Consider the following 21,920-nt stretch of genomic DNA (forward strand, 5'->3'; position numbering starts at 1 on the left):
TATAGCCCATTCTCATTTTGCATTCTATTTCCTCTAAGCTCCTGGACATCTACTTTCTAGGACTTCAGGAAGCATTTGCAAACAACACTTATGGGTTTGATCCATATGTTCACTCTATATTTATTTTACGGGGTAAATCAAATTTGGGGCAATCTTCTTTGGGGAAGAAATGGGTTGATGTGTACACTAGATCAGCTGATCAGATCAGATGGCGTATTTTTTTGTTCTGCTAATATTGCAGCTGAAATCTCAGTTACTGGTGTGTGCTAAGAAGAAATATCTTGCTTTGCAACATTTATTGGTGTTTATTTATAGGCTATCTGCTTATGTCAGGATTACTTACTGTGCCAAAATACCATGCCTAAAGGTCCACATGCCTTTCAATGTTGTGTTTGTCCCTTTTACAGCAGCAACTAGAGCTGTTTTCATCAAGATACCAGCCCTCAGGCTGAAAGTGGCTTCCCATAATACATTGCCAGATGTTCACCATTTCATAGATCGTGTAGGATCTATGAGGTCTTCAGATGTTCCTGGGTGCCAACTCCCTCCCTCACAGCATCATGGTCAATGGTTGGGGATGGCGGGAGTTGTAGACTAGTAACATCTGGAGGGCCACATGTGCATAACCCATGATGGAAAGGTATATACATTTAATTATATAACTACCTCCTGATCATCAGAAAAGATGGAGTCCTAGATCTGGTCTCAGTTGGATGCATGTAAATCCAATTGGGTCTAGCAAGACTTTGGAGACCATGAGATGGACCTGGAAAAGAAACAGAGGGAAGCTGTGTACACAGGCTCTCCAAGTGTGCCACTTCATTTTCTTTTTGCAAAGACCCAGCCTGACATCTGACGCTGCAGCTTAAAGAAAGACAGAAGAAGGCTGTTGTCTAATTTTGTTTTGAAGCCATATAAGCTAGCAAATGGGTTTTCAAAGACTTGTATTTTCTGGATCGTGATCTGGATCTGGTTTGATAATGACCGCTCCCCGCATAAAACGGGGGCGCCCTTTGTGTGGACGCGTGCAGCCCTAGATCTGGAGCGGCTCCAACAGCATAGGCTTGGCTTTGCCTTCCCTCAGGTGGGATACCTGGAGGTCTCCACCTACCCCAGTCAGTTGTCCAATCCCACCTGGGGGAAGCATTGCCAAGGAGATCAGGCCAGGTGGGGGAGGGATTACCTGCCCACACAATAGAGGGAGGATCTTACCTGGGAATCCTCACTTGGCTCCAGAGTTTCTCCCACCCTACCCACTCTCAGTTAATGCCTTTGCAGGTTAACTTTTCTTCACAGGTTTTGCAGGTTAACTATTCTTACAGGTATGCGGGCGCTGCTACGTTAAGGTTGCTGTCAAAGGGCCGGAAAGGAATTTCCCTGCATTGGCAAGTTTCGCCTTTCCCGTAGCAAAATGTCACAACTTTGGCAGTATCAGGCCTTGGGCGGAATCCTTTTGTTCATCTTCCTCTTGCAGCAGCGATACCAGGGTTCCCCATTAAAGGGGTTTCTGAAGGGAGACTTTGACCGTACGCCGAAAAGTCATCATTGCTCTCCCCTGCGGCGGCGGCATAACGGGGGCGGCTATCTCTGCTTGAACATATGTTCTCCAGAGTCGGCCCATCCCCCACACAAACACTGGATAACCCTGATTGCTCCCTAGGTCCCCGGCTGGGGACTGGGGAGGGAGAACACCCAATGCCTGAGCCAAGGTCTACCCACATTTGAAATTTAATAAGGTTGTGGCCAATTTAATCCCATAGCACATTGTCTTGAGTCGTTATTCCACATGACGGGGGGGGGGCGCTCAGGACCTGGGGACTCCGCCTGTCCACGCAAACTGGGCCCATGAATCAGAGTGGGCACCTGTATTGCCAGGGAATAAAACAGAATGTGGTGCTCCTGGCTTGCAACGTACCTGGAGCTTTAATATAAGGAAACTGGCTATTTGAGAAGAAGTGATAGCAACTTCATGGCTTGGCCAGCTATCAGACACCTGACTGCATGAGGGCTAGATGGAGGAACCAGTTGTCTGCAAACAAAGAAAGTAACCTTACTTTGACCAAAGTGCGGATATAAAGAAAGAATGCACATTAAGACTCACGCCCACGTGTGTCGACTCCCAGGTCAGATCAAAGGATGGGAACGGAATTACATCATGAATTACTTCTGTAACCAGCTTGGCATGAGACCTACTCTATGGTCTATATAAAGGCCAGCAGCTGAAGGAGACAGGGAGATCTTGATACATTGTTCTATGCTCCATTTCAGAATGTGAAGAGAATGACCCTCTGCTAGTCTGAAATGTCCCAAATAAGCCTTCCAGATCTCCATCGGCTTGGGAGACATGAAGAACTGAACCTATTCTATCTGTATTATGATTATTGTTGCCTAAGATCTTTTGATTATTGGTTATGTTGCTAGCTTTGTAGTTTATTCCAGTTCCTGTTGGCTTTATATTAGACTCTATTCTACGTTGCTGATCAATTTCTTTGCTAATGTTTACCAATTAATAAAAGTTTGTCTCTACCTAAGAGTCTCCGTCCAGTGGAATCCAAAGGACCTCTTGCTTGCCCGGTGGTTGCTATTGGCCAAACAGCCAGTAATACAGTGATACAACTGGTAATACAGCACCTGTACACAGCCCTCAAATGTTCCACCACTCTGTTTCATTGGATGACCCTGAGGTCTAGTATTTAAAAGAGAAAGACCACCTGTAGTTTATAAACGCTCCCTATCATTTAGCCTCTTAGTGACCTTTTGGCCCTGGAATGAGACTCTGCAAATATCATAGCTTGTAAGGAAAGTGTTCCACCCATCAGACCTCTTTCTGTTTGGATACCTTGATGTTGTCATGGAACAATCTTTTCCCTAATTTCTTCTTAAGCATTTTTCATCCTTCCACTGGCTAAGAACCACCTCCCTTGTGATGTCAGGCATTCCAGAACTCCTCCCATTTAGGCTATACCATTTCCTGATTGGCTGCTGATCATATCCAATCAGCATTCCACATGAAGCATAAACCCAGGGAAATGTTGGTTTCAGATTTGTTAGCCTATCTTTTCCCCCAAAAGTTATTAGTTTTGTTTATTATTTAGGCCTCGTACATATTCCTTCAAAGCATATCCCCCAGAAGAATCCTAACTCCTCATAAACTCTGCTAGTAATATTGGAAAACTTTCTATCTCAACACTTGCACCAGGAAATATGGCAAAGAGCATTAGTGTAAATCTTCATTTGCAAAGTTAAAGCACAAAGAAAAGGAACAGAAACAGTCAAATTTCAACATTTTTGGTCTACATTTATTTTGTCTCACAGCATCAGCCTCAGGGATTTCATTAATCACCAGTTAAAAATAATTTCAATATATTTTATTGTTTTCACATTTAACGTCATAAAGTTAAAAAAAATCATAGACATGCATAAAGTAGAAATAAAAAGATAAATTTAAGTACGTATTTATTTATGTTTTAAAAATACCCTCCTTTCTACTTGCACTAAAAAATTGAGTTACTGCAGCACTGGTGCTGGTCGGTAAGGAAATTCTACCATCAAGAAAGATGTGTCACCCTGCATCATGGTGAGTCAGTTGCAGCGACTGGAGAAGCTTTCACTTTTTTCCAGCATAGCCACTTCCTGAACCAACCCCCCTTCCTTCCTCTGTTACAAGATGGCTGGGCCCCGGAAGCTGCTCCCCCCTCTCTGATTCATTGCTTCCTGACAGCCTTTCGTCACCCTCCTCATCCGAGGAAGTACAGCTGCTCAGTAATGGAGGCTGATCTCTATAAGTCCACATTCTCTCCCCCTTCTCTGCCTCCAATTCCCTGACAATAGTCTACATGCAGTTTGGCAAGTGAGCAATTAGTGTCTCCACAGCAGCCTGGGAAGACAGAGCACAAAAGGAATCTGCCTAGAGATTGTCAGAATTGGGGGACTGAAAAGCCACCTGGCTCAGCCCCAGCTAGAGCATCTCCCCTCTCAGCTTTGCATCCATTGACCTCTGCACCTCTGATGTTCATCAGTGACTCAAGCTTGCAGGCTTGAGCACACATTACTCAGCAGTGTAAACTGCGCAACAGAAGAGGCTTGAGGCGTGGACGCATACTAAACTATGCATTTATTATACATAAATCAGGACAAAGAAAACATGGCATCCCTCCTTGCCATCTTCTTGGAGAGAAACTGAAAAACAAAAGCAATACAGAGAGGAAGTTCCGCTCACGCCAGCAATCTGTGCTGGAATGTAAACAGACATGTGACATATAACAATCCCACATATCTGCAGCAAAAGGTGGAATGGACTTCCCAACAGAGATAAGAGGACCCAGCAACAGCTCAGTGATTGGCTTAGGTCCCTCATATAGGCAGCATGACCTATGACATTGGTTGTTGAAGAGTAAGGGTTAGTGTGGTGTGGTTAGTGCTGAGGAATTGCTGAGTGAAGAAGTCGTGTTGTATATAGTAACTTGTATATAGCTTGTATGTTTACTGCTGTATATAATAAACTACAAGAATCAAGTTACTAGTCAGCTTTGTTCCTGATCATTGTCCTGCCTGGGAAATCTCCAGTGTTGCCTAAGAAACGCTGCAATGCTCTGCTATACTCTGCTAAGCTGTGCAACAGGCAAAAGCACTTCAAAAGTTCACGGGCTTCAAAGTTTTAACATTTTTAACATTCCATCAGGTTGCCAGATCAATCCAAATTACTTCAAATAATAATCCAAAGAATTTCTTCAGCTTTGCAGGTTTTGGAGAAGTAACTGCTGTTGGCTGGAACTTGAGGTTTTTCTTCACTGGGTTGCATTGGAGCAACCAATTTGCCCGGCGACTTGATCTTATTGGGGTTTATAGCCACCCGCGCTACTCCAGTACATAGCACCATGTTGTTTATATCATGTGCGTGTCTGAGAGCTGAGACAGGAAGTCTCAGCACTGTTGGGAGTTTAGTTTCATTTCTGTGTGTGATGCTGTTCTGTGCTGCTGCTGCTGAGAGAGCACAGACATGCTGATGGATTCTTTGTATAAAGACTGTAAAATAAAGTAGTTTAGAGCTACTGATTGACTCTTTCTTCTGCAATGAGATGCCAAAAGACGAGTGTGCTCCTCTCAGGAGGGAAGGGTCACTTATCACCGGTCTCTCTGGACTGAGGGAGATTTACAGCCAGAGAGTGACCACCGGAGAGGCACCCGGTCTTGGGAAGGTGGCGACCTTCCCGGGTGTTTTTTTCAACAGATCTCACCCCCCCCCCGCTCCTTTCAAAGCAGCTGGGGAGCGAGAGACCTCGCATTTCAGGTTGCAGGGCCCCGAGAAGCCCAAAGAAATTACTTTAGGTTTTTTTTAGGGGAGCACATCACCTTAGTGCTTCTCCTAACCCTCTCGCGAAGATTGGGCCTGTCAGAATGATCAGGCTTACACTCCCTCCACCATTCACACAGCACCCAGAAGTCCAAATCCATGGCTTCAAGTTACAAGAAAGGAGATTCCAACTAAACATACTACCAAGATTATATCATTTTCTCAATAAATAATTAAGATATCCGTTCTTTATTCTCCTTGGCTGGGTATGCAGGACAGATTGAAACAACCACAAACAATTCCAGCCATCAATCATGCAAGACGTAGCAGGAGAGGTCCCCGGCTTGGCTCCTAGGGTGCTAGTCCTCAGCATAGACCAAGCTGATTCAGAACAGCAGAATCTAATTGGTTACTTAACTCAGGTGATGGCCACTTTGCATAGGAGCCAACTCCTAGGGGCAGAGGTCCCTTGGCCCCCACCCAATAAAATATTTGAGGGGAGCTGTCAAATATTTGATGGGCATTGCCATTCAAATGATGTGTGTGCACTGTCTTGTGATCAGTTATGCAGGGTGGAGCTTACCTGCTCCACCCCCAATATTTTATTCAAGTTGGCACCCCTGCCACCATGAATGGCATGAAAGCACTTCCGGTTTCCTGCCAATGGAACAGGGAACACGAGTCTGAACTCCAGACAGACTCGAGCCTCACAGATATTAGAGGGGAGTGTGCTAAGGCAAGTTGTGCCCCCCTAAAAAGCACCACTAGGGTGTGTGGTGTGTCGAACAGTCTGTCGGAGCGCCAATCTACCGCCACCCCCGGAAAAACCGCTGCGAAAGGGCAAGTGGAGGGGGGAGCGGTTGAGAGCACTCTCAGCTGCACCACAACTCTGTGGGACGAAGCCTCAAGCTGCCTACCATCAGCAGGCTATTCTCAACTAAAAATATTCAAGCTAAAATAAAAGGGTAAGAAGAATTCTGCATCTTCTACAGTTTTGTTTGAAGAAAGAAATATAATTAAATTTAAGTTAATTAGACTGAATTCTAATGTTACATGGGGGAAAGTTGCAAGTTGGAAAAATTATTTTACTAAAACTCACAGACAAATGCCTGCTGATGAGCCGCCAAAACCCATTCTTCACTGATTGTCAATATCAGGGGATTCTAAAAGTGGCTACGATGCTGTGTTGAGAGACCTAAATGGGAAGGTGGTGCCAGACTCATGGGAGCATCAGGGAGCCCTAACACCAACATTTCAAACCTTGCGCTTAATATTGTGGAAAGGAAAGTTTTTAGCAACTGAAATCTACTCAATAACATATTATCACTATTGGATTATAAATTGGAATCTAACTTGGTACTTCTGTTGAGGAACTAAGCAGAAGAGACTTGAATTAAGATATATGAAGAGCTCTGCTGAGGATTATAAGACTTTCTGCTGGAGGGAATAAAAGAACAAAGAAGCTTGAAGTTGGCTCAACAAACACAACTGAGACTTTAATGAACAAGTATTGCAACTATCCTGACTTTGTACCCCACTCTGAGACATTTTGGAAAAGTGGACAAGTGGTTTTAATACGTTTCCCCTGGAAAAGTACTGGATCTCCCTGGTGTTTACTGGCGAAACTGTACTGAATGGCTTTGGACCAAATCAGGACTGATAGAAGAAACTGGCTGTTCTGAAAACAATGGAAGGTTGGGTGGCAGGGCCGCCAGAGAGATGAGCTCAGACGCTGAAACTATGGCAGAAGAGAATTTTTGGAAAGTATGGCTAAGATATCAAAGTCCATCAGTACCAGATTGGATCAATATAATAACATGGTGGAAGAACCGGAAACAAGAAGAATAGACTCAGGGGAGACTCTTGGGCAAAAAAAGGAGGAAATGTTTGTAAATGTCAGGTTCATGTCTCTCCCCCACACAACTTGATTTCCAACAGGTGATTATTCCAGATTTATTGATCAATTACAAAAGCCCCCGGTCAGAGCTCCGGCATTCCATTCCTCACTATCTGTTTCAGTTGCCAAAACTAAGCCCCTCTTCTTCTGTCCCCAACAAGGAAACCCCCATTTTTATTTTCTCCCAAGCGCACACTTTTCTGCTTTCTTATTGAATTGATGAGACATCACCTTGCCATGAAAGGTCTGTATAGTAAAAGCTATGGTTTTCCCAGTAGTGATGTATGGAAGTGAGAGCTGGACCATAAAGAAGGCTGATGGCTGAAGAATTGATGCTTTTGAATTATGGTGCTGGAGGAGACTCTTGAGAGTCCCATGGACTGCAAGAAGATCAAACCGACCCATTCTGAAGGAAATCAGCCCTGAGTGCTCACTGGAAGGACAGATCCTGAATCTGAGGCTCCAATACTTTGGCCACCTCATGAGAAGAGAAGACTCCCTGGAAAAGACCCTGATGTTGGGAAAGATGGAGGGCACAAGGAGAAGGGGACAATAGAGGACGAGATGGTTGGACAGTGTTCTTGAAGCTACCAGCATGAGTCTGACCCAACTGCGGGAGGCAGTGGAAGACAGGAGTGCCTGGCGTGCTCTGGTCCATGCGGTCACGAAGAGTCGGACACGACTAAATGACTAAACAGCAACAACAATTGAATTGACGAGTACAGGGAGATTCCACTTCTCCTATTCCCTCCTCCCCTTTCATCGTCTCACTGTCCAAGCTTGCCAGCTGCATTCCTTCACGCTGTGCCTCACTGTGTACAGGGATCAAATTCCTGCTACACACTGCTTCTCCCCCCTCCCTCAGGGATTCTCTCTCTCCCCCCCTCTCTCAGTATCTGTCCTTCCTTCACTTGTCAGTAAGGGAACCTATATAGCAGTAAACAGGGAAAGCCTAATTGTTATGAATAAAACCTGAAAGGAAAGAGTAGGGGAATTTGCGACGGGGTGAGCTCCCGTTGGGCGGTCCCTGCTCCTGCCAACCTAGCAGTTCGAAAGTACGTCAAAGTGCAAGTAGATAAATAGGTACCATTCCGGTGGGAAGGTAAACGGCGTTTCCATGCACTGCTCTGGTTCGCCAGAAGCAGCTCAGTCATGCTGGCCACATGACCCAGAAGCTGTGCTGGGATCACTAAGCATGCACTGTTTTGGCTTCTTGAATAAAGAGTTAACTTGAATGAATGCCCACATTGGTGTGGACCCCAGTTTTGCCTCCTGCCAAGTTCTGAAGAAATTGAGAGCAGTTCAATGTGTTTGTTGCCCAATGTTAGCTCTACATGAGAGTAAGGGTGCTGGAATTTCCCAGTGATAAAACCAAAGTTGTATTTGTGATTAGTCTGCTAGAAGGGGACACCAAACACTGGGTGGCCCCCATTCTCATTGCCTGGCATGCAGGGATGTCCTTAGGTGCCTTGTAAGGTAGCAAATGGGGCATCAAACACAGAGAGTAAGGAAACAAATATTGCAACAACTGGAAGAATTTGGGAAGGTCTCTGGGTTCAAACTGAATAAAGGAAAATCCAAATTATTAACGAAAATTTTGCGTAAGTTGGAACAAGAGGAACTGGAAAATACAACAGGTCTAAAGGTAGCCAATAAGGTAAATTATTTGGGGGTTTGGATCACCAATAAGAGTATAAACTTATATAAGGTCAATTATGAGAAGAAGTGGAAGGAAATAAAAAAAGAATTAGAGACTTGGGGAAAATTGAATTTGTCCCTGTGGGGGAGAATATCCACAGTTAAAATGATGGTATTGCCAAAGATGATTTTTATGTTCCAAACAATACCTATAATTAGAGGCATAAAGTGTTTTAAGGATTGGCAGAAAGATCTTGCCAAGTTTATTTGGCAAGGGGAAAAACCACGCATAAAATTTAAGCTACTAACATAGTTGAAGGAAAAAGGAGGCTTTGTGGTCCCTGACCTTAAACTGTACTTTGAGGCAGCGTGCTGGACATGGATTAAGGACTGGATATTAATTAAAAACATGGAAGTCCTAGATCTGGAGGGATGGGATATTGTATATGGGTGGCATGGCTACATAGGCTATGACAAGGTTAAATCCCACAAAGGATTTTTGAATCATATTGTGAGAAGGGCATTATATGAAGTATGGGAGAGGAGTAAAAAAATCAGTAGTAACCAAAACACCATGGTAGCTGTCACCAATGGAATCTATGTCGGTTCACAGGATAAATATGAACAGTGATTGGCTAACATATAAGGATTTAGTAGAGGAAACAAGTAGCGATCCGAAATTAAAGGGCCTAAGCGAATTGAAACAGAAGGGAATGACCTGGCTGCAGTACTATCAACTAAAAGCCGCCCTTGAAAAGGATAAAAGAACCAAAGGATTTGACAAAAAAATATCCTATCTGGAGGATATTTTATATAATAATCAAAAGATACTTTCTAAAATGTAGAAACTACTTTTGAATTGGCAAAGAAAGGAGGAAGATATCAAAGAAATTACAGTAAAATGGGAGAGGGACATACGATCATACCTGGGACATACGATCAAACCCAATATTTGGAATGAATTGTGGACTAAAAATATAAAATTCACGGCTTGTTTCCTTATAAGGGAAAATCTTATGAAAATGTACTATAGGTGGTACCTGACCCCTGTAAAACTTGCAAAAATAAATAAATCAAACAATAACAAGTGCTGGCGATGTAAGGAACAGATAGGAACATACTACCATATGTGGTGGTCCTGTCTAGAGATACAAAGATTTTGAAACATGATTTATGAAGAGATAAAGAGATTGATAAAAACTACATTTAGCAAGAAACTGGAAGAATTTTTACTAGGAATGGTTTCAGATAATATTCCCAAAAACAAAACTAGGCTATTTATGTATGCAACGTCAGCAGCAAGGGTTATAGTGGCATAACACTGGAAAGATAAAAATACACCCACTAAAGAGGAATGGGTAGTCAAATTGTGCGAGTACTTGGAGCTCGCAAAGCTGACAGATGCAATAAGAGATAAACCTAAAAAATTGGTGAAAGAAGAATGGGAATGTTTAAATAATTATTTAGGGGACAAGGGCTCAGCAAGAAAGATCTGGCTATGTTTAGAATGATGCCGCATAGAGAAATGCTCCCTGATACCACGATGAGGGATTCCTTGGAATGCAGATAGAGATAATTGATAAGAATAATGATTTGTTGTGAGCTTGACAGAAGTGTACAATAGATGAGCTTTCCTGCTTTGGCTCATCTTCCTTTTCCTTTTTCTTTTTTTCTGTTTTTCTTTTTTCTTTTCTTTTATCTTTTCCATAGTTACTTATGTTCTGTGTCATGTACTTTGATATTTTTTTGTAGTTTTTAAAGTTTTTTTTCATTACTATTAAGGAATTTTCTTTTGTAATTTTGGTTGTCTATATTTATATGTACCTGTTTAAAGCAAAATAAAAGTTTAAAAAAAAGAAAGAAAGAAAAAAGGAAACAAATATTGCTATGCATTGCAAATAAATACATTAAACAGAAAACAGGATATGATTGGACCCTTCCATTCTCTATTTTTGTAGCCATCTATGTCTGAGCTTGCAGAATTAGTTCTATTCAAGGTGATCGTGAGGGGTGATGCCAGAGAGTCCCATAACCTAGATGGCAGATTGTGGATTGTGCATTAAAACTGTGGGATGCGGTGATCTCTTGGTTTTGCTTTTGGGTAGAAATCATGGGATACAGCTTCATTCATCTTAAAGTGTCTTCTTAGAGCCAAGTATCATCAGGCACCTTCTTACAAATATACTGTATGCGTCGCTCACATTGTAATGCCATCCAGCATCTGTCATAGTAGCAATCAAAGGACATAGCAGCACAGTCATGGTCTGGTTGTCTATTTGGCTCATAGTAATTCCAGTACCTGTAAAGAAAAGAAAGACCAGCACTGATCAATCAAGATTGGATGTCTACTTCCTCACAAACTCCCTGTGCAGATTGGTTCAGATAACTGTACAGTCATACCTTGGGTTGAAGCAGCTTCGGGTTAAGCATTTCCGGGTTGTGGTGCGTTACTTCCGGGTTTCACCGCTCGCGCATGTGCAGACACTCAAAAATGACATCATGCGCATTCGCGGAAGTGGCAAATCGTGACCCGCACGCACAGATGTGGGTTGAGTTCACTTTAGGATGCGAATGGGGATCCGGAATAGATCCCATTCGCATCCAGAGGTACCACTGTATAAATATTTTCCTAAAGACAGTGTTGCTCAGCTTTAGGTTCCTGCAAATCCTTTTGAAGTTGAGCTAATCAGAACAAACCATTCACTAGGTTGGAGAAGCACGAAGAATAACCTAGTGAGAAGCAGCAGTCGCTCATCTGGGCAATGATGTGGAGTACATATGTAGATCTTTGGTAGTAGAGAAAATTGCATGGCAAAATATATTTGGAGAAGGAAATAATTAATTATGTAAACATAATCTGCAACTTTTTTGGAGCACATGCCATTAAGAAATCTTGCTGCAAAAACTTACGTGGTTGCAGGCTTTGAACCTGACAGCCATGTCCATGTCCTTGCCGTCTTTTGAAATAATCCAATCCAAAAAACCATTTTACGGAGTTTTACTTCCTCGTTTATAAAATACTAGGGTGGGGGTGGGGAGAAAGAAAAACAGAAAATCATCAGTAGGAATGAGGAGAAAAACACTTCTCACAAAGTCTTTCTAGACAATGTCCCTTTCTCTGGGAGACTGCCTTTACTGATATTCAACAGGCATAAAGGAGCAGGTGCCACCACTGAAGGTCCAATACACATTTTTGTGGGAAGCAGTGATCAAAACTATACAGTGGTACTTTCATTCTCAAATGCCTTGGTACCCAAACACCTTGGATCCCATACGCCGAATACTGAGGATGTGCTACTGTGCCCCTGATCCAAATTATGATGATGCTGATGATGGATGATACTGATGATGGAATCAAGGAAGCATCCAAATTAGGAAATATTGTAGTGAAGGGTAACTTCACCTACCCTCACCGAGACTGGCTACATATGAGTCCCAGTTCTGACACAAAGTTAAAATTTCCAGATACTGTAAATGACTGTGCCACAGACCTCCTTCCTGACTGCCAGCTTCAGGCTATTAGAGTTCAGCAGCTCTAAGAAACCTCATTGAGTCCTAGATGGTAGCAGCTGTTCCCTGCCCCACCCACCGCTTGGCTTGACTGATGGAGTTGCTGTCTTGGCTGCATAGAGATGGATAGGACCTTCTTAAATGGATAGTAATGATAAGAACCCTTTGACTCAAGGAGATCCCCTGTCTTTTCTATACTCGGCTTTGATGCTCACCTGTTCTTCCTTTGTTTGCATAGAAATGAGTTTGGCGCCTTCCCTCTCACACTTTCTTTGGGAATCCACCCATGTGCGTAGCTCAAGAGAAAAGAAATAGAAGGCCTTTGAATATAAAACCCAACCATCATTCAAGTTTCTAGTTAGGATGTCTTTGAGTCAAGCAGATATGGAGGAAGAAGAGAAAAAGAAAACAAGACAGGGAATTTAAGGGGTACAATCTTGTATTTCTGTGTTGATTTCAATTATTTTTGTTAAGTTCATTTTTGTGGCCACATGATAACATATATTCATCTGGGAAGCTCAGAAAGATTAAAATAAGAACATTAACTCTTTAATTCATCCTTATGATGCAGGAAATACCTGGGTGGGCATAGTTGGGAGCGCAGTCAAGAATCTTTTATTTGAGGGAATAGATAAAAGATGTATGTCCCCTCACAGGTCTTATCTGAACCCCCGGGGCCTCACCTACTTGTTTCCACCTGGAAACCTAGGGCAACATCAGGGCAGAATTAAAGGTTGGGGAAGGGGGGCAGCTGTAGTTTATCAAAATTCTCTTTCTCTATATAAGCTAAGTGTCCAGTTGCGGGGGGGGATCTAGAGTGTGTATTCCTGACATTGGGCAACTGGGACAGAAGAGGGATTCTGCTGGTTTTCCACCCGCTTTGCTGCCTAGCTGTCTCCCTGTCCGAGATGGCAGGATGGATCCAATGGGCTTCCAATGGCTCTGGGGGATATTCCAGCTGATCTAACTGCTTCTCCTGCCAAGCTTTCACCGAGCTCAACAACAACAACAACAACAACAACAACAACAACAACAACAACGGTACTTTATTTATATGCTGCCCTTCTGAATGGGTTTTCCCCAGCCACTCTAGGAGACTTCCAACAAATTAAAACACAATTGTACACAATTGTACACAAATCATAAAAGAATTCCTTGAACAAAGTTACATTCAGATGTTTTCTGAAAGTCAGATAGTTGTTTATTTCCTTAACATCGGGTGGGAGGGAGTGCCACACGATTGGCCCTGAGCGCCCTCTCCCGCTTCATGCAGCCTGTTTGGCCCCCTGGTATACTGCAGAGGTTAGGGCGAAGAAAAAAGCTGGGAGATGGCTTGAACTCAATTAGAGAAAAAATCCAGTTGAATGCATTCGATTGCTTGTGAGGGATGATCATTGAGCCTGCCAAGTGGCAGTGAAGGCTACAAAGAAGGCTTGCATTGTTTCCTCCATTGTGCCATCCAGCAGAGCTCAGGATGAAAAGGAGAAAATATTTGTAACGAATAATTGTGTTATACATATCTTTATGAGTTTGAGTTTGTAATCTCTGTTGGAGTTTGTAATTTCTATTGGAGTTTGTAATTCTTGTCAGAATACATACTTTTGAATGGATTAGTTTTTGTTACTATTGACTATTGATTTGTGAGTAGGGACCACTCCCACTATTGAAACTTACCGTATTTTTTGCACCATAACACTCACTTTTTTCCTCCTAAAAAGTAAGGGGAAATGTCTGTGCGTGTTATGGAGGGAATGCCTACGGGTGGCATGCCTACGGATTTTCCTCCTCTAAAAACCACGTGCGTGTTATGGTCGGGTGCGTGTTATAAAGCGAAAAATACGGTACATTGGTCTGAGATCTTGGTGTGCTCTTTTCTCTTGGTGTATTTAATAAAGGAGAGCCCACCTTAGAAACCTGTGCAGATTAATGGAGGACCCTATCATGACCTAGCTTTTGTGGTCTGTGTACTTGCTGTGGCACCCAATGGCGTAGCGTGGGGGGTGCAGGGGGGGCGGCCGCACCGGGCACAACATCTGGGGGTTAGGGTTAGGTGGCACAAATCCATGGGTTAGGGGGCGCAAATCCACGGGTTGGGGGGCGCAAATCCACGGGTTAGGGGGCGCAAATTACTTGCCTTGCCCCGGGTGCTGACAACCCACGCTACACCACTGGTGGCACCAGAAGAGGCCTGTGGGTAGAATGAGGGTTGTGATGGTCCACAGGTATTTTATCCCACATGCTAATGGGCCAAATCATTATGTGAGTGGCCTTCATGGCTTCTTTCTGATGAAGGGCTTGTGAAACAGGAAAGAGATTTTGCTGTTGCACCAACCACCCCACTGCCCAGCAGTCTCTCTGACCAAGTTGGCAGAAGTTGCCTCGGGAGTGCTATTCAAGAATCACTCTCTCATGGGGGAATATAATAAAGGACAGGTCTTTTAGCTGACCTGTTTTGATTGTCTCTCTTACAGCAAAGAATGGCAAAATCTTTTCTTTCCTTCTCATAGAACTAAATCAATTCAAAAGGTCAGGAGAGTCAGAGAGAACTGACCCTCTATCTGATGTTTCCCTAGGGTGGCTGGATGCAAAGGAGAGCAGCTCTCTGCTCTGGCTCTAAGAGTATTCAGCTAGAGGAGGGGCTTTCAGCTGGGGCAGAATCAGGGCAGATTCCCACTGTACTACAATTCTTCAGCATTGTAGGGTATCTTACCAATTTCTTTTTGCAGTCGATCATTTATGTTGGCATAATACACCATTTCCTCTGATATGTTTTGAGCTACAGCGAGTATTTGGAAGTCTAAAAGATTTGAAACAGTTTAAGGCAGGAGTATCTGAAATAACAATCTGCAAATATTAATAAACCATTTTCAAACATTTAAAAACACTCTAGCGTGAAACACGAAGCAGACATCCAGGATGGGGTTCTTATGAATATGAGGACAGACTTGATTCTCTGTGGCTGAGATCACCAATGAAAAGCCTCAGAAGAATCCTGCAGCTGGATCAGACCAAAGATCCATGCAACCCACTATCCTATTCTCATGAAGTATCTCTAATGTTCCCCTCCTTTGTCCTCCTTTTCTGCTGGGAATCACAGGGTCACAAAACAATTCCCCACTGAGTCACACAGTAAAGCCAAATTTGCAAAGATTACTTTACAGTTTTCTATTATGCTTTCTGAAATCTAAGAAAATACAGACACCCAAACTCTTTTCCTGATGAATATTGGGTTGCATTCCACATAGTTCTAAAGAGGGTGTTCTGTAAGCTCAGGAATTTCTCCTTGTGCAATGCAATCTCCAGCCCCTTTCCCTCCATTCTGTTCTGAAGTTTCTCCCCACCCTGGGGAGCAGCTTTGGTGATGGCATGCAGGGAGTGTTATTCTAAAGCAACAATGCGGCAGCAAGCAAAGGCTATAGCAGCCAAGACTGCTGCTTGTGGCTGGAAAGCCAAACAGGAAGTTTGTGACTGTTGCCATGGGAACAAAGGGGCAGTCCATTCTGTACTGAGCACCGGATGTTAGCTCAGTGGGTTTGTCATATGACCTGTACAGGATGTACATTGGGTGGAGTAGGAGTTTATTCTAAATGCTGATGAGTGCAGACATGTTTTCTCTGTACTGAACTAAAAGACAGGAATAAAAGATGTAAATAGATTTCTGTCTGCTTCTTTCCCCTCCCTGGGGACACCAAAGGGGAGAGAGGAGCAGTTGGTGTGTTTTCCTCACAGCCTGAGGAAAATCGCCGGAACGGACCTCGCGTATGTTGTTTCCTGCCGGGAGTCGCCGGAGGGAGGTCTAAGGAATTCAGCCGGTGCCTGAACAGATAGGCACATACCTCAAGAAGGGCTAGAATTCCAACAGTGGTAGCAGACGCCGGTTGCTGTTTTCATCGACCTCTGCATCAAGAAGTGGCCTCCATGGAAGCCTGAGGTGAGAAGGCTGATTCTCTGCAGCCAGAAGCTGACCAGAAGAAGCTGACAGCCAAAGCTACGGAGCCCAGGTATGAGATTTTCGGGCTTAGAAGTGTGAATGCAGATTGATTCATTCTCTGCTTCGAGGGAGCAACGTTTTGGGAGAAGCAGCTCCGAGAGACAAGAGCTCTGCATTCCAAACATTCCTGTGGTTTCCTGTTCAGGGAAAAGGAATGCTGTTGCTTAGCAACGAAGGCCAGTTTCACGAGAGGGCTGGATAAGTCAGGCTTTTTGCCTCGGAGAGGCAAAAACAAGGTTTTGTTATGACTTAGGCCCAAGCAAACAAACTGTTGGAAAGGGACTTTCCGAAGCAGCCAGTGTTAGAGCTGCCAGGTGGCACAGAGTGTAAACAAGCCAGCTATTGGATTTTAGAGGCTTGTGTTTGAGAGTCAATGCAAGGACTCAAAATGGATGCCAAGAAGGGGGGAGGCCTGCCTACTCCAGACCTCCTGACCAGTGACAATTATGCATCCTGGTCTATTAAGATGAAGGCCTTGCTGCAGAATCAGAGACTGTTTGGGGTGATTGAGAACCCCATCCCAGCAGCACCAACGCGTGCTTGGGAGTCACAGGATGTGAAGGCCAGAACTGCTATAATTCTGTGCGTGTCAGATTCGCAGTTGATCCACATACAAGATTTAGACCACGCGAGAGATGTTTGGAACACGCTGAGAAGGACACATCAGAGAGATGCAGGTTCTTCAGCGTTGCTGTATTTTGAGAAGCTGACCAACCTGAGGCTTGCACCTGATGGAGATGTTCAAGCGCACCTGACGGAAATGAAATTTCTGCGTCAACAGATGGTGGAACGCAATTTCCGTCTGCAGGAGGAAGTGTTTTGCTTCATGGTGATCAACAGTCTGAATTGGACTTACAAAACGGTTGCCAGTCAGCTGGGGTCTCTCCCAGCAGCGGATCTCACGTCGGAGAGGGTCTTTGCCGTGGTTCTTTGTGAACATGACAGACTTGCCGCCCTGGAAGTGAAGGACAGGGGGAGACAAGAACGGAGTTCTAACGCCCCCACTGCTGAAGCTACTGGAGAAAACGCTGTAGCTTTGAACCTTGTCCGATGCTACAATTGTGAACAAACTGGGCATCTTCAGCGGTACTGCAAGAAGCCACGTAAGAACAGAGGAGCTAAGGCAAGCTCCACAAAGTCTGAGGCGTCAGACAAAGGTCACACCAAGCCAAAGGCAAAGACTGCAAAGGCTTGATGTCGCTAAAAGCCACACCAGAGGTGGGAAACTTCTTTATCCTAGACACCGGATGCACGCAGCATATGTGTCGACACAGAGGACTATTTTCTACGTTTGAGAAGCAAAGCTTCGCTGTGCAACTAGCCAACGGTCAAAAGCTGGAAGCGACCGGAATTGGGACTGTGTATCTTAAAAGTCTGAACTTGACTATAAACAATGTTTATTTGGTTCCAGAGTTGAAGTATAATCTGCTCAGTGTTTCGCAGATTGCCAAGAAGGGACTAAAACTGTCCTATGATGATCAGAACTGCGAGATCTACAAAGATGGAGAGTTGTATCTTTCTGCCAAAGAGAAAGATGGACTGTATTTGTTGACTTTTGATCAAAGTGATTACATGGAATGTAATTCTTGTGATTCTAACATGATCTCTTTTACAGGTGTAGCCAAGAAAAACGCCAAGCAGGTGACCTCGAGGGTCAACAAGGCATTTCAGCGGTTGTATGCTGATGTGATTGGTCCTTTAGCACCATCTAGAGGCAATGCAAAGTATTACCTAATATGTGTTGATTCTTTTACAGGTTTTGTCTGGCTTTATCTTTTGGAGAGACCGAAAGAAGCCTTAGAAAGGTTTAAAGAGTTTTGTGACAAGGTTAAAAATATGCATGATGCTGACATAGATTGTCTTTGCACAGATGAGAAGCCAATTTTTCTTTTACAGGAGTTCCAGAGGTTCCTGAAGAAGAAAGGGATTAGACACAAAACTGCTAGTTCCGAAGAAGCTTGGAACAAATGTGTTTGTAGTAGGGTGAACAAAGAATTGCAAAAGGGAATGCATGCGCAATTGCTAAGTTCACATCTGCCACATGAGTACTGGGCTGAATCGCTAATGTCATTCTGTTACACGTGGTTGAGAAAGTTTTCAAAAGAGTTGGGAAGTTCTCCTTTTGAGAAACTGTTCCACAGAAAACCTTCTGTTGCCCATTTCAAGGTTTTTGGGTCTCATGTGAGAACAGAAGCTCCAGGTGGAGTAAAGAATGCCAGAGGCATTTTTGTGGGTTATGAAAAGGGTCTCTACAGGATAATTTTGTCTGAATCTGGAAAGGTGATTCTCACAAAATTTCTAGAGAGTGCTCCTGAAAAGGAGAGAGTGATTGTTCAAACATTTCCCACAGGTGATGATGATTCTGATGATGATGATGATGAGTTTGATTTTATTGAGTTCAGTAGTACTGATGATGACAGCGATAGCTCAGACAGCTCAGTTGTCACAGTCATTGAGAGGAAATCTCACATAATGACTAGACCCTCAGAAGAGGAGGATGAACCACTGATTAAGCTTAGTACTGGTTCTCCAGAGAGTTCAAAGGCTGAACCAGAAATCAAAGAAGAGCAGCACCTCTTACGTAGGTCTGAGAGAGCAACGAAGGGTGTACCACCCAAGAGGTATTCACAAGAGTTTGCTAACTTAGCTGTTGCTGTTGTAAACGACCAAGGTCAGATTGAAGCTGTGTCTGAGTCAGAGAAAAAGGCACAACAGAGAGTTTCTAACCAAGGTAATGCAGAAGCACTCATTCCTTGGAAGTCACACAACCAGAGAGGTACATTGGTAAAACCAGTGGCGGGTAGTTCCAAGGGTGGAACTGAAACAACAGGGGGATGTTATAAGTATAACAACTGTTTGTTTTCTTCTCTGGATGACGCTTTGCTCGCAGCACACATTGATACTTTAGGGGGAGTATGTTATTCTAAAGCAGCAATGCGGCAGCAAGCAAAGGCTATAGCAGCCAAGACTGCTGCTTGTGGCTGGAAAGCCAAACAGGAAGTTTGTGACTGTTGCCATGGGAACAAAGGGGCAGTCCATTCTGTACTGAGCACCGGATGTTAGCTCAGTGGGTTTGTCATATGACCTGTACAGGATGTACATTGGGTGGAGTAGGAGTTTATTCTAAATGCTGATGAGTGCAGACATGTTTTCTCTGTACTGAACTAAAAGACAGGAATAAAAGATGTAAATAGATTTCTGTCTGCTTCTTTTCCCTCCCTGGGGACACCAAAGGGGAGAGAGGAGCAGTTGGTGTGTTTTCCTCACAGCCTGAGGAAAATCGCCGGAACGGACCTCGCGTATGTTGTTTCCTGCCGGGAGTCGCCGGAGGGAGGTCTAAGGAATTCAGCCGGTGCCTGAACAGATAGGCACATACCTCAAGACGGGCGAGAATTCCAACAGGGAGAACTGGGGGCAAAGTTCCTTTGCATTAGTGCTAAAATCTAGCACTAGCACAAACATTGTGAATTACAGTGTGATGGGGAAGGACAGCATTTCTAGTGGGGAGATGTGAGAATCACAACCATGTGCTTTTCTTTATGCTGAGCAGTGAAAAAGTGATAAACTCTATGGGGTGATGAGTTTCACTGAATGTTTTGCTCACACAATATGAATCCCAAAGGGAACTACAGGAATTGAAGTCCGTTTAAATTAAACACGTTCTAGCAAAAGTGAGGATTTGTATGTAAAATGCTTACCATCCTTGTCCGTATAGTTTGAATCAATCCCAACAACAAAGTTTCGAATCATGGTCATTGCCATTTGAAACTCCTCTCTGTTTTTCACTTCCTTCTGATCTAAGGAGGAGGTAGGTAGAAAGGAAATGAGGAAATTGTTTTCTAGCACCCTGGTCTGATGACCTGGGGGAGGGGGATACTTGGTTTCAAACTGCTTTTAATATTGAATTTTAAATTGCTGACTTTTTCCATTTAGCCTGTTGCCTCTGTTATCAGATGGTTTGGCCTTCCTTTGAGAGCTTTAGATTTTGGGGTGTCCAGATACCCCTGTCCTCTTTGTCCTGTGGACTTGCATTTGCCAGGCTGCCAAATGCCCTGCAGTATGCAAATTCTTGGATCATTTGGTTTCCTCCCCCTGAGCTTTGCTTACTTTGAGTGCCCTTTAAATATGAATTAGCTATGAATATAGGCCATTTGTTCATCTATCCAGTGCTATTTTTCTAGAAAAAGAGGCACTGGAACTCAGCATGAAGGCCTCCCTTGTTCCCTTAGATTGGCAACGGCACCCATCTGAGGGGGCCTGGAACTGATGAATTTCAGCTGAAAAAGGCCCTGCATCTATCTCGATATTTAGGTAGGCTCTGGACCCACCCACTTTGGCCATGGCCTTATCCTCTGCAGCCTGTTTTCCCCAAGCACTTTCCTTCAGGGGACTGGAGCCCTAGCAGAGGGCAGGGTGGAGAGGATCAGGAATGGGGGCTCTCCCTCAGCAAATGAGGATTAGTTGGGAAAGGAGCAGAGAATGGCAACTGGCATAGGGAATTGTCCAGGGTGTTCCAGGGACTTGTGCTATCCTGTGCTTCTGTTCCAAGTGCTGGAACTCACTTATTCAGGGAGAACAAAACAGTGTCATTGCTCTCACTGGGTGACAGCTGTAACTCACTCCCTGAATTCAAAGAGAGTTGAAGAGGGTAAATGGAAGGTGGATCCTGCCATCGCTTTTTTGAAATGCTATTAGCATTGAAGGAAAGCCCGTGACATTAGTTGTAAAGTATGCTAATTATGTACTTACATAGAAGGAAAATCAGCAGTGTCATGGCAGTAAGGATGCAAATCTCAAGTATGACAAATCTTTCGCCCGTTGGAGATTGGAAGAAGGCAACCAAGTCCTGAAAACCAGATGCTTGAAGAAAGACAATTCTGCTTTAACCATCGATAGCCAACATACCATTCCCAGCCCAGGAAAAAGGGTTTCCATATTCTGTGGCAGCCATCAACCAGTCAATTGTTCAGGGGGTGGGCACTTGGGAGGATAAGCAGGTGGAGGAAGCAAGGTGAGATTTCTTGCTGCTTGAGGAAACTTTCTTTTACAAATGTCTGGATCAGAAGACAGGAGCCTTTGATGTTACTTTCTGCACCCCAGACAAATGACAAGATGCCCCCTCCATGCTCATAATTCCACATACAGAAGCTAGACTAGCCAGGCCCTTGGCTGATATTTCAATGCTGCTGATGGGGCAGCAGACTAACTGAGGAGGTGCAGTGCAGCTTGTGTGGTCTACCCATCTCTACCACCCCAACACCTGCTACCTGAGGCGACTGCCTCATTCTGCCTAATGGTGGAGACATTCCTTGCTGCACACAGTAAAGGACCACCACAGTCAGCAGCAAAAAGTGTGCTGAATCCTGGGGTTTCTGTGGGGATTAGTGGATCTCTGGCACCCAAAGAGTTGTGTGTGCTTTTCTCTGCACTCCTCCCTAGCACAACATGACTGGCTCCACTCCCTGCCTGTCTCTCCATCAACTTCCCTTTCCCATGCATTCCTCTACTTTATCAGAAACCTCATTCCATATGACTGTGCTGTATACAGACCACGCGTTTCTTTTGCTGCTGCTTTACGCTTTCTGAGCGCT

At 44.0% G+C, this 21,920-nt stretch overlaps 2 protein-coding genes across 7 annotated transcripts in view; both read right to left on the reverse strand.

The window, feature by feature from the left end:
* The window catches only part of LOC309377677 (C-type lectin domain family 4 member G-like), a 69,740-nt gene that overhangs the window by 44,747 nt on the left and 3,073 nt on the right, over positions 1–21,920 (reverse strand). For 2 of the 6 annotated variants that reach the window (XM_081925293.1, XM_081925290.1), the window contains exon 1: positions 2,528–2,815. The exons of 2 other annotated variants lie outside the window; for them this stretch is intronic. The gene's annotated coding sequence lies outside the window, so the exon portion shown is untranslated. Of the gene's footprint in view, positions 1–2,527; positions 2,924–21,920 lie in introns of those variants that run through there. 2 more of the 6 variants (XM_081925298.1, XM_081925295.1) reach the window with 2 other exon arrangements.
* The window catches only part of LOC309377673 (uncharacterized protein), a 63,048-nt gene that overhangs the window by 11,832 nt on the left and 29,296 nt on the right, over positions 1–21,920 (reverse strand). Inside the window, exons 6-7 of the mRNA XM_081925286.1 lie at positions 20,028–20,126; positions 15,049–15,135 (exon numbers count right to left, since the gene is read on the reverse strand). Coding sequence (XP_081781412.1) covers positions 15,049–15,135; positions 20,028–20,126 — 186 coding nt within the window. The remainder of the gene's footprint in view (positions 1–15,048; positions 15,136–20,027; positions 20,127–21,920) is intronic.

Source organism: Podarcis melisellensis (genome assembly GCF_964234715.1).
Source record: "Podarcis melisellensis genome assembly, chromosome: 9".
NCBI classification, from domain to species: Eukaryota; Metazoa; Chordata; class Lepidosauria; order Squamata; family Lacertidae; genus Podarcis; species Podarcis melisellensis.